Source organism: Chlorocebus sabaeus, chromosome 13 (assembly GCF_047675955.1).
Source record: "Chlorocebus sabaeus isolate Y175 chromosome 13, mChlSab1.0.hap1, whole genome shotgun sequence".
Classification (NCBI taxonomy): domain Eukaryota; kingdom Metazoa; phylum Chordata; class Mammalia; order Primates; family Cercopithecidae; genus Chlorocebus; species Chlorocebus sabaeus.
The window spans coordinates 74,457,523-74,469,639 of record NC_132916.1 but is presented as its reverse complement, the minus strand read 5'-3'; the positions used below and the strand labels follow the sequence as shown (position 1 = coordinate 74,469,639).

Here is a 12,117-nt window from a genome sequence, read left to right as displayed (position 1 = left end):
AAAGGACGTCTGGTGTATGGATATTTGAAAAGAGTCTGGATGATTGAATGAATCTATTTTAAGTCTGAATATTTAGACTTTATTGGGTTACTAAGTCTGCTTTAACAAAGTGCCACAGACAGTGTGGCTTAAACAATAGACGCTTATTATTTCACAGTTCTGGAGGCTGAAAGTCTGAGATCAAGGTGTCCACAGGGTTGACTCTTTCTAAGGGTTGAGTGGCAGCATCTGTTTGAAGCCATCTTCTCCCTGTATCTTCACATTGTCTTCCCTCTGTGTCTGTGTTCAAACCCCCCTCTTATAAGTACACTAGTCATTCGAGTCAGTGCTTACTCTAATTACCTCAGTTTTACTTGATCACCTCTGTAAAGACCCTGTCTCCAAATGTAGTCACATTCTCAGTTCCTAAGGGTTAGGACTTTAACATAGGAGTTTGGAGAGGGGGACACAAGTCAATCTGTAGTAGGCCTTTATAATTAATTTAATGATATGGCATTTTATAATATGCAAAATAAAAGAGCATTGTGTCAAAAATTATTTGCTTTCATATAGCTGTAAACTACATAGTATATCCCCAAAATGTAAGAAATGAACTAGACTTACAGAACTAACTTTTACTCTATGTGAGTCTATGACTCATAAGAAAACTATAATAAAACTGTGTTTTAATAAAGAAGCTAATTAGTATCACTTTCTTAATTGGAATTTGTCTTTGAGCAGTTATTCAGCCTTAACTGGAGCCTGTTATAAGTACCCTTTTGGGATAGAGGTTTGGCATTAATAACACTGGATGCTAGAGGACAAATTTTCAGCAGAAGGAGCTGTATGTGCTACTGAGCCTGGAGCTTACCAGAAGTTGATTTTAATGTTTCTGTTGCTTTCCCACTAATGAGATCTAAATTATAGGACTGATGTTTAAAAGCCAGCTCACATTTTAATTTTCTCATTGAATTGCCCATAAAATATTAAATAAGATAAATGCAGCACAATTTTCCAACTTAGGAAATGTGCTTTTTTTTTTTCTTTCCTTTTAAATTCTTAGCTGGGTTGTGTTAAGAGCTTCAGCAAAATCAATTTTCTCTATTTTTTGAAATGGTGCTCGTTTGTATGGCTAGGAAGAGGGCGCTGCAATTCAACAGTTGGGATCTTTAGGTGTGATAAATAAACAAAAGCTGATTCCATTATTCCTGTGGTTTTCCTCATCTTTTTTTCTTTCTATGGATACAAAATATGCTAATTTTCACCTTTAGGAAAAGGTTATTCTGTCATTTCTCATGGCCATTAGTGATGGAAGCTCTAATGTGAAGTATGTAGAATGGACTTGTCTCCTAATACCTTTTGTCTTTTAGACACCCACTTCTCCTGTCCATACCCTGTGGTGATTTTTACAGAGTGCTTGGATGCTCATTCTCCCTGATGTATTCATTATTGCCAGTGAGGCTTCCTTTCACTGACAGCTGAGCCTCTGATGCATACGCTTCAGTAGTTGTTGGACCACAGGCCCAAGACTGATAGGTTAAGCAAATATTGTAGTATTATGATATGATTACCTGGAACCACAAATCTGGATTCACTCAAATGAATTAAATTGATTTTGATTTGCAGTCCAAGAAAATAAAGTTCCATAATTTCAGCCATCTGCTCTTTCCCCTGGTCTTTACCTAAGTTGTAATATTACTTGGGTAGATTTTATTTTTATATAATCTGATTATAACACAGTAGAAATAGTCAAATCCCTAGTTAATAATTTTTTTCTACAAAAGTACATTCTTATGCATAGGACTATATTAAATATTTGTCATGACTCAGAAGTAGATTTAGTTTTGACCAGTTAGAAGGTACTGTGCATTGAACACATGGATATACATTGTCTCTCATAACAAATGATTTCTCACTCCTCACTATCTAGTAATTATTTGTAGTCTTGACACTATTTTTTGGATAAAGATAAGAACTTACCTTAATTTGTAGATATGTCAGACTGAGGAAGCCCATTTTTTCTCATCTCCACATTTTTTACTGATATTAAAACAAAGTATTGGGCTCTATATATTAAGCTTCCCTTACATGCATATGGAGACCTTGGACTGGTGGTCCAAGGTGGTTCTGGAATCTTCTGCATATGTAATCTGGTTAATTTCTAAACAGACCAAAAATCAAATAAGCTACAGAATTATAGGCCTAACTCCCAAGCCTCTCTATAAGTATCTCTGAGGTGGATCCCGGTAATAGATGTTTTTATAAAAGTACCTCATGTGACTTGAATGCATAGTCAGGTTTGGGAACTTCTGTCCTGAGCTGACTGATTGTCAATACCCTTTTGGTTCAGTTAGCATCTCTTTATCTTTCCAAATAGTCTATAGTGGAGCTGCCAGAAATCTCTGAGTTCATGATTGATTACTTATGAAACAAGTCTCTGGAAGTTTTATGATATAATTGTAAGCTATAACTTGTGTTCCATTATATCTTTGAATTTTGGTATGTCTTGCATTAAAACTACTCTTATAGAGAATTTTTATTCTCTAATCTCATATTTCAACAGGCTTCTTTTCACCCTAAAAATCCTGATTTTAAAAGTTGCTTAAAATAACATTGATACCAAGAGAAGACTAAAACTGAGATGAGATGATTAAAAATGAATTTTAAATGGTATCAAATTATCCTCTTTTGAATGAATAAGTAGAAGTTTACTTTTTAGAAAGCATATCATGCATCTTGTTACCCCCAGTGAATCCTGTAACTAGAAATATATCACCTACTTTTGGAAAACAAACTGAAGTAGGATACATATGAAGGGCACTTTAGCTGTCTGATTAAGCAGAAGCCATTGATGTGTTTGTTTCCAACAGGCCCAGTCTCTGTCTGTGCATCCCATATAAGATTCAGTACAAATCACTTTATAACCTTACTTTTCTATCTTTCAATATAGTGTTTGTTTTCAGAGTTTATCTTTAGTTATCTGTCTCTTAGGTTTAGAACATCTTGTTTTAAAATATCAGAAATTATTTCTTACTCATTTCTTAAATATGGACTCTGACTTCCACCATATCTGTATGTATATTTTAAGGGCCTATTTCCATCAGAAATGTTATGTGTGAAATATATGTGTTAAGCTACCAGCTTTGGGCCTGTTTATCTTTGACTTGTTCTGAGTTTCCCTATCACCTTAAAAACATTTGAAGGCCAGGGCTGAAGGAGATGTTAGAATAACACCTCTTTTAGCAACACCATGTGACTCTATAGACTGACTGGTTTGGAATATGCTGACTCTGATTTCTTATATTGCAGGCTCAAATGTCCTAATTTACCCTTTGTGTATCTCTATGAACTATTCTGGAGCCTTTATGTAACCTTGTGTGAAAAATCAGTCCGCCATTTTGTTGTGGCATTTACTGACTAGCTAAATACTAACTAGTGCCCACTCAAAGAATGCAATATTCAAGAAAATGCTGAGTGCTATTTGGATTTTAGCTTGCCTGTCAAGAATATTCTCTTTAATATTTTACCAGTCCTCTTTAAAATTTTGCCAGTAAAAAATTATTCATTACTATCTTATAATAGTTCCTATATCTTGGTTATATAATGGAAGTGTCCACTTCCCTCTTTTCCAGCTTAGGAGCTTTAGTGTGCTCAGTTCAACCCCAAAGTATACATATGGGAGCTCAGCACTATCATCTCGCTAGGCATCCAGCAGGTCCCTGGGTAAGGGATCTTTAAAAGATCTGGAAGGAGGGATGGGAAATCTAGATAGAGGCAGGTCTCACTGAGCAGCCAGAGGGAAGGGGCAATCACCAAGTGGGTGTGAATTTTCCCCCTGAATACTCAGCTCTCCACGTCCTCGTGAAGCACGGCTCTTGGGCACCCTGTGAGTATCCTTGCTCAAGGTCTTTCTCTCAGTCCACTGGGTCCAGTGGAGTATCTAAGAATTATCTGGGGCCAGGGATAAGATGAAAGCCTTGGATTTCATGTCCGTCTTTCCATCACCATTAGGTCTTTTACAATGTCTAACTTTTCTTTTATCATTTTTTTCCCATAATAATCCTCGATAAGGATTTCCACAAGGAAATTCCTAATAACCCTTTAGACAAGAACACAAGCAGGAAAAAAACAGTTTATCCTCTTCTGTAGGGGAAGCAGGGCTCAGGCTTTAGACAGATAGTGCCAGATCTTCTGAGATAATTGTCATTGATTATGTATGGGTCATGACCACATTAGAGGATTAGTAATTGGCTTCTCCTGTTAACATCAACAATGACAACAACCACCAAAAGGAAAAAAGCAAAAACAAAAAAAAACTAGCTTTCATACAAAAAAATAGGGTATTTTCTATTCTGCAGCATTCAAATTAATATAGGAAACAATGAAAAATTAACTGAATAATCTTTACAATGCAATGCAAAGTAAATTACAAAAATAAGTAAATCACTGTAACTAGACATAAAATCCACTTGCATTTACTGTGCATCCACTGGTTTCAGTCCAATTCAGATGTATTATTTAATTGTATTTATTACTTACAAGATTTTTATTTGTTATTTTTAGACCCATTCTAAAGATGAGCACACCAACAGGTTAGAGCTGATAAATAACTTGGCCTAACATCAGACAATTATTACTAAATATGTTAACAAAATCTTTTATTTTTATTTTTATTTATTTATTTAATTTGAGACAGTCTTGCTCTGTCGCCCAGGCTGGAGTGCAGTGGTGTGATCTCGGCTCACTGCAACCTCCGCCTCCTGGGTTCAAGCTATTCTCCTGCCTCAGCCTCCCGAGTAGCTGGGATTACAGGTGCCCACCACCACGCCCAGCTAATTTTTATATTTTTAGTTGAATCGGCCAGGCTGGTCTCAAATTCCTAACCTCAGGTGATCCGCCTGCCTTGGCCTCCCAAAGTGCTGGGATTACAGGTGTGAGCCACTGCATCTGGCTGGATAAACATATTTTATTTTATTTTTTTCTCCTTGGGTTCTTGTCTAAAGGGTTACTAAAATTTTTCTGAGTTTTTAACGTTTTCATTTCATTATTTTTTTTCTATAATAAACCTCAATGAGAATTTCCAAAAGGAAATTACGTTGCTATTTCCCTTTCTTACCTTGTAGCATTATATGAAACCTATAGAACAATGCTAGGTACTAATAGAATGAATGTTGATTCTGATTTTATTTAAAAGAAGTCTGTTGTTTGTTAGCTTCTGCTCTGTAGCGTATTTTGAAAGTCTCATACTATTTGAAATTTTTATGTAGACTTTTAAACCAGAATGCCTGCTGAAATTTGTTTTTCAGAATTTATTTATATAATTACAGGAATTTTCACCTTTAATTTGTTAGTATTTGAAGTCTGTTGATGGATTTTTATCATGTGGAGCCATATATACATTCATGGAATAAGTACATCTTGGTAGACTTATTTTAATATATTGCTTGATTTGGTTTGCAGATGTCCATTTCCCGGTGTTCTAGTTAATTGGATTACTTGCTTTCCCCAAAGCAGCATCACCAGTACTTTTTCTTTCGATAATAACGTTGGTGCTTATATTCTAAAATATCTAGCTTTTCCTGTGCCAGACTTAAAGGTTAGTTATATTTTAATACTACATATTTTTATGCAGCTCCTTAAACCTCAAATCAGAACAACACTAGTAATAGTTGACTCCATATGTTCTCATTAGAATTCTACCAAATATCTGGCTGGGTAGCTGCCCTCGTCAAGTGGAACATGTAACCATCAAACTGAAGCGTGAATTGGGGATTACAGCTGTAATGAATTTCCAGACTGAATGGGATATTGTACAGAATTCCTCAGGCTGTAACCGCTACCCAGAGCCCATGACTCCAGACACTATGATTAAACTGTATAGGGAAGAAGGCTTGGCCTACATCTGGATGCCAACACCAGATATGAGCACCGAAGGTAAGGATCAGAACTGTTCTGCCTCCTTGCTGTGTTTCAGAGAAACCCTTGCTTGCTGTCTGTCTGTCTATCTATCTATCTATCTATCTGTCTGTCTATCATCTATAATTTAATATCTTAAAAATGAATGGTAGAAATAGAATAAATATAAGATTTTAGATTTAATATATATGATACATATGTTTTGACACTGTGGCTAAGATGCTGTTTAATGTGGCTTCTTTGTTTATTCATTCAACACATATTTATTGTGTATGTACTGGGTATGCAGCATTATGCTGGTAGCTAGGAATACAGCAGTAAAGAAAGACAGGCACAACTTCTGCCCCCACGGAGCGCATTGTCCTATAGAGATGACAAATGTTATAGAGGTTTAAAACTATGATGAATTTTTTTGTTAGAAAAATACATAGGTATTGCTATGAGATTATGTACAGGTAATCAGGCCAAGGAAGGGGGATCAAAGAGGGTTTTCTTGGAAAGTAGTGTTTGGGCTAAGATCTGAGGTTGTCTGAAGGAAGAGTAAGTGGAGAGAGTGTCCCAGGCAGAAGCAGCAGCTTAGAAGAATCCTTGTGGCAGGAGAGAGCACAGAGCATTGCAAAAACTGAAAGACCAATGTGGCTTGGATCAGAGAATGAGGAAAGATGATCCTGCAGGATTTGAGGGACGAAAAGGACTTTAGACGCTATAGGAAGAAGCAGTTGTGCAGTAATACGAGTTCAACACTAATTACAGCACAGAGAGGAACAGGTAAGAGAGGAGTGAGGACCGTGCTGGAGGAGGGTTGTGCATGGGAAGAGCACATTCTGGGGAGCGACAAAGGGAGGCTGCATGAATGCCATGGCACTTGGGGTGGGCATGGCTTTGATAGGTAGATGTGGAGGGAGAAAGGGCATGCTAGGGGGAAGCAGCAGCACAGGCGATGGCACAGAAACATGGAATTTTAGAGGAATGATACGGATTTTAGCCCGGTTGTAGAATAGGGTACTTGTCGAAAAGGAATGGAGATAACTACAGTCAGGAGGAGAGAACCCAGTTACACCGATAGTATCAAGCAGCTGTCAGCAGGGGGCAGCAGAGAGCTTTGGAAATGGGAGAGGCTAAGGAGTTTTGTGACCTCCTCTACTGGGTAAAGGACAGTGATATCCAGCTTAGAGACATTTCTATCTTTAGCCCTCTTCCCCCAAATGTATATTATGTAGAAAACACTCTCCTAAGCAGTTTACAAGAATTAGCTTATTTAATTCTCATAATAAGACTCCAGGCAGATATTGTAGCTGCCTCCATTTTGCAGACGAAGAGGCTAAGGTATGAAAAGTTATTGCCCATGTCATAGAACTAAAAGAGGCCCATTCTGAATTTCAAGGCTGTCAGTCGGACCCAAAACATTGCTCCAGACAGCAGCTTTACCAGCTTTGAAGCTTCTCCCTGCATTCTTACACAAACGCTTCAGGCAGGTTCTTCAGACCCACGCAATTTCAACCCCTTATGTTCACGATCATCTGGAGTTAGGCAGAGCCTACAAATCTCAAGAGAAGTAGCTTGTCTCCCCAAGAGTGAATGGTCTGCAAGACAGAAGGCCATGAGGACCACAGGAAACCTGCATTCCTGGGCCTTGCCCACCTGAGGCCTTTATGGATCTCAGGTGGTCCTCCTGGCCAGCCTGGGCCCCTTTGTTGGTCTCTGTCTGAGCTGAATTATCCTTGGGAATGGGTATTTTTGTTCCTGAAGGTGGAGAGCGCTGATGACAGTCTGGTTATTCCTCTTGGTAACCTGATGTAAGGAAGCATGATTTAGCTGTAAGAGCTCTGCCCTTCTTCAATGAAGAAAAAAAGAAAAACTTCATTTGCAAAGATGCACATTGGTTGAATCTAGGTGATATTCAACTTGTCCAGCTGGTTTTCTTGCTTTCAAAACAGAGAAGATAGTTAGGATTTGTAGAACTGTAGCTTCCAGAATGCATTTTGATGTTAGCATCTCTGAATCTGATTTGACAGCATCGTTATCCCATTGAAGAATAATGTGAGATGAGGCTAGGAGAAGTTGGGCTGCCAACTGTGCCATGTATCCCCTGCCATCCCATCCCAACCCACACACTGATTACTTGAAGGCTCTGCTGACAAATCGGTAATTTGCTTGATAGTTTGGGACTCTGCAGAAGCCTGAGGGAAAACTATATCCCCAAGGACCCATTGTCATTATATTCACACCTTTTTTGCGGTCAGTGGGTCCGCAGGTCACAGTCCTGTTAGTGCAGCAGCAGAGCTTCTTTCAGGCTGAGACAGTGCTGTGGCATTTGAGCTGCAAAATGCAAGCTTCCACTTTAAAGGCCCAACTGTAAGACCGACTAATGGATTTCTTTGTCTTGGCTTAACCGGGGTCGGGGGGTGGGTAATCCAAGGGTTAACAACCACTTTTGAGTGGAAGGGGAAATTTTTATCAATAGACCGATCTCTGTGGCTCACAGTGTTAGCCCAATGAACACGTAGATTAATCAGCTGAATATTTTTAGGACTCTAGAGAAAAACCCACTTGGAAGTGTTTTGAGTTGCAGCATAATGCTGCCAGTTGAAGTCTGAGAAAGAAGACAGTTTGTTAGGCTTGACTGTCACTGCTGGATGTCACAGACCTGTTACAATCAATCGTGTGATCGATCCTTACTCTTGTGCACTTTGTCGTATATGGAAGGGTGGTGTAGATTTCTCTCTCTTTTTTTAATCTTTTATAAACATTTTGGTTTGTGTCTTTCACCTAGGGAATGAAAATCTGCCAAATCTAACTCACCTGAACAAAACAAAATGAAACAGATCTCATTAAAATTTTCTTTGCATAGAAAGTATTCAGGTTGTGTTTTGACCTTTGTCACTGCAGCGCTCTTTATAACAAATGTCTACCCTTGCCTCCCAAATGAGTTCATAGGGTTCATGAAGTCCTCAGCTACCCCTCTATTGTCAAAGTCTGACTTCTTTTCCCTTGCTCAACACACTGAATTCAGCTCTCCCATTGCACAGAAATGCTAACCTTCTAGCCAAGACACCTGGGCGTAAGCCTTGTCACCACTGGGTAGCTGGGAGGATATCAGCAGGCTAGTTCATGCATTAAGAAAATGAAGATAGTATTTTCCACCTTACCGGGCTATAACAGTAGAATAAGATAATTGATAAGAAAGGGCTTTGAAAATCACAATGTTGGAACTATAGGATTAGTTCCAAGTCTTTAAGTTTCTACCAAAGGATGTTATAGATAATGTGGATCCTATCTATATTACACTTCAAAGATGGAAAAAAGATATGCCCCCCAAATAATATATTCATCATATATCTGCTCCTGGAGTAAGAAAGGAAAGTGTGTGTGTGTGTGCGGGGGGGGGGGTGGAGAGAGAGAGAGAGAGAGAGAGAGAAAGGCTGAAAGCTGTGGATTTCTTTCAGGATCAACCTTAGATAAAGCTTATCTTTAGGGCCTTTTGACGCTCTCTTTTGTCTCAGGCCCTAATGCCTCAGGCTACTTGACTTACCTGCCCAAATGCTCTACCTCTCCCTCCCTCACAACCTTGGCTGGCTCAGTAGTGCTTTCAGAAAGCTTTTAATCAGTCCAGAGTCAGATTAGCCTGGAGCACGTGTGAACCACAAGTTAGGTTAGAAGTGCTTAGTAGTGTGTCAGATCAAATAGGTTTTTATTGCTGTTTTTCTAGTCTTGTGTTTATTCATGGACTTAATGAGTGTGTATGGAGCATCTATTGAGAACTAGGGCCTGTATTAAATTACAGAGTCAGAAACACAGAGGGTAGAATGTCTTGTTTGATCTGCAAAGGGTTTACAGTTTTCAACTTAGTTGTCAACATTTAAAGTTTGTAATATTTTACATTAAAAGAACTGGATTTCTGTCTTGAGGTTTTATTATTTTTAAGAATGGCAACATCAAATTAAATTCTACGTGGAACCTATCTATAGCTGCTCTGGTTGACACTGGCTCTGCTGAGCTGGGCACATCAAGATGACCCTCCTGGGAACCCTCTTTCTATTCCTTGGTGGGTCACATATTAGGTTAGACTTCCTAGAATAGGTTTCAAGCAGAGAGAGATGGTCCTCTTGAGAGGGCTCCTCTAGGGTGGGGCAGAGGTGTGAATCTCCAGGGAGGACATTATTCTCACCCAGGGTAAGACCACCAGCATGGGCTGGTAAGTGAGTGCAGAGGGACTGACTGAGAATCCAGATTGACGAGATGGGGGCCAACAAGTACCATTAACCAGGTGGATTAGGGAAGGACCACAGTACAGTGGTTAAGACCTGCGGCTTCAGAGTCACACTAGCTGAGTTTGAGTGGCCACTTAGGGAATAACCTTGGGCAAATGTCTGTGCTCAATTTATTAATATATAAATTGAAGATCACAATAGTGCTGGCCCCATAGTTGTTAAGAGGTGGTTGTAAATGAGCTAGCACGTGTAAAATGTTAACAACAGTCCTGGGAAGGTAGAAAGGGCTCAATAAATGTTATCTACCATCAACCAAAGAGGGTGATTTGCAGTCACAAGAGATCAAAATAAACCGGGCCTCCAGCTGTGGCCAGGCTGAGATGAGTGGGCACCCTGGACCACCTACTTCTCTGGTACCCTTCTTTTTTAGATGGAGTCTCAGTCTCTCCCCCAGGCTGGTGTGCAGTGGCACGATCTTAGCTCACTGCAACCTCCCCCTCCCTGGTTCAAGCAATTCCCCTGCCTCAGCCTGCTGAGTAGCTGGATTGCAGGCATATACCAACAATCCTGGCTATTTTTTTTTTTAATTTTAGTAGAAACGGAGTTTCACCATGTTGGCCAGACTGCTCTTGAACTCCTGACCTCAGGCAATCCACTCACCTTGGCCTCCCAAAGTGCTGGAATTACAGGCATAAGCCACCATGCTTGGCCTCTGATACGCTTCTTATTTATTTATTTGTTCTCTAAGTTTATTAAATGTTTGTTCATCCTTCAGTGCAATGATTGAGTGATTCTGGGAGAAGACCACTGATGGCTGTGCCCGATGCTGAAATCTGTGTGAAGCTGGGAGCCTTGGGAGCTTCGATGTTTGCTGACATATACCTTTCAGGAGTATGTGCCTGAGATCACAGAACCTCAAACTAACACATGTCACTTTTTAACGTCTAACTATGTACATACCTCTTGAAGAATCTTTTACAGATAAAATGAAAAGGGAAATGTATTGCATCATTTGCAATATTTGGTGCAGACCCACCCTAGGGAAACCTCTGGCCAGAGAACAGGTCTGGGGAAGGGATCTTGACTGGCACCAGGGAAGATCTTGTTTGCAAGCCAGTTACACTGATGCTGTATGCACTGAGTGCGAGGGGCTGGGACTCTGAGTCCAGCAGCTCCTTCTGCTGATGACCACTGTGGGCTATTCACATACTGGGCATCTGAGGAAAGCCTGAACCTACATTAAATGATTCATCTTTGTTTCCTGCCAAGGCACGTAGTATCTAGAGACAACCACAGCAGGGAGCTTGTCATGTGATGCTAACTGTGGCAGGAGCAGGAAGAACCCATGCTTCCAGCTTGAGCAGCAGAGTTCTCCTCCCACCCAGCTTTCCCAGGAGTGAACCTCTCATACTCTCAGCAGAACAGAAGCCCCGCAGTGGAACAGGCCTCTCCCTTCTCAGCAGGGCTGATCCATCATACATCGGAGGTTTTGCTCCTCTGATCTCCCAGCGCAAATGGTGGATCCGCCATGCAGTGCTCTCCCTGAGACATGCTGAGACATCTCTCTATCACACATGATGCTCTCACCATCCTGTTGCATCTCCAGTGATATTTTAATACCTCTAGGAGGGCACCATGAGTAACTGAGTGGCAGGCCTACCTCACTGTCATCTCAGAGTGTCCTGGAATCAGGTGTGGAGGTTTAGATGACTTAAAGTTCATGGTTCAGTTTGGACTGTGAGGAATCAGATATACATAGAAGCTGGTAACTCTCTAACACAAATGTCTTCGGGGACCAGGCAGGGCACAACAATGTATGGCAACAGGCGAGAGAGGGATGGAGCTCAAGAAACCGAACCTGTGTCCTTCCTGCCTGAAGGCATTCCAGGTACATTCTAAACTGCTGTGTGGAGCGTGCAGTATTAGATCTCTTCACTAGGGGGTTAACAGAGCTCCAGCAACTAGATAAGAATATTATCCTGGCTTCCATGTGAACTCTGCCCCTTCTCAG

General features: G+C 40.3%; 1 protein-coding gene across 2 annotated transcripts in view; it reads left to right on the top strand.

Moving 5' to 3' along the window:
• The window catches only part of EPM2A (EPM2A glucan phosphatase, laforin), a 138,501-nt gene that overhangs the window by 109,850 nt on the left and 16,534 nt on the right, over positions 1–12,117 (top strand). The window contains exon 3 of one of the 2 annotated variants that reach the window (XM_008006745.3): positions 5,672–5,913. The exons of the other annotated variant lie outside the window; for it this stretch is intronic. Within the exon in view, the coding sequence (XP_008004936.3) occupies positions 5,672–5,913 (242 nt within the window). The remainder of the gene's footprint in view (positions 1–5,671; positions 5,914–12,117) is intronic. 2 annotated transcript variants of the gene reach the window in all.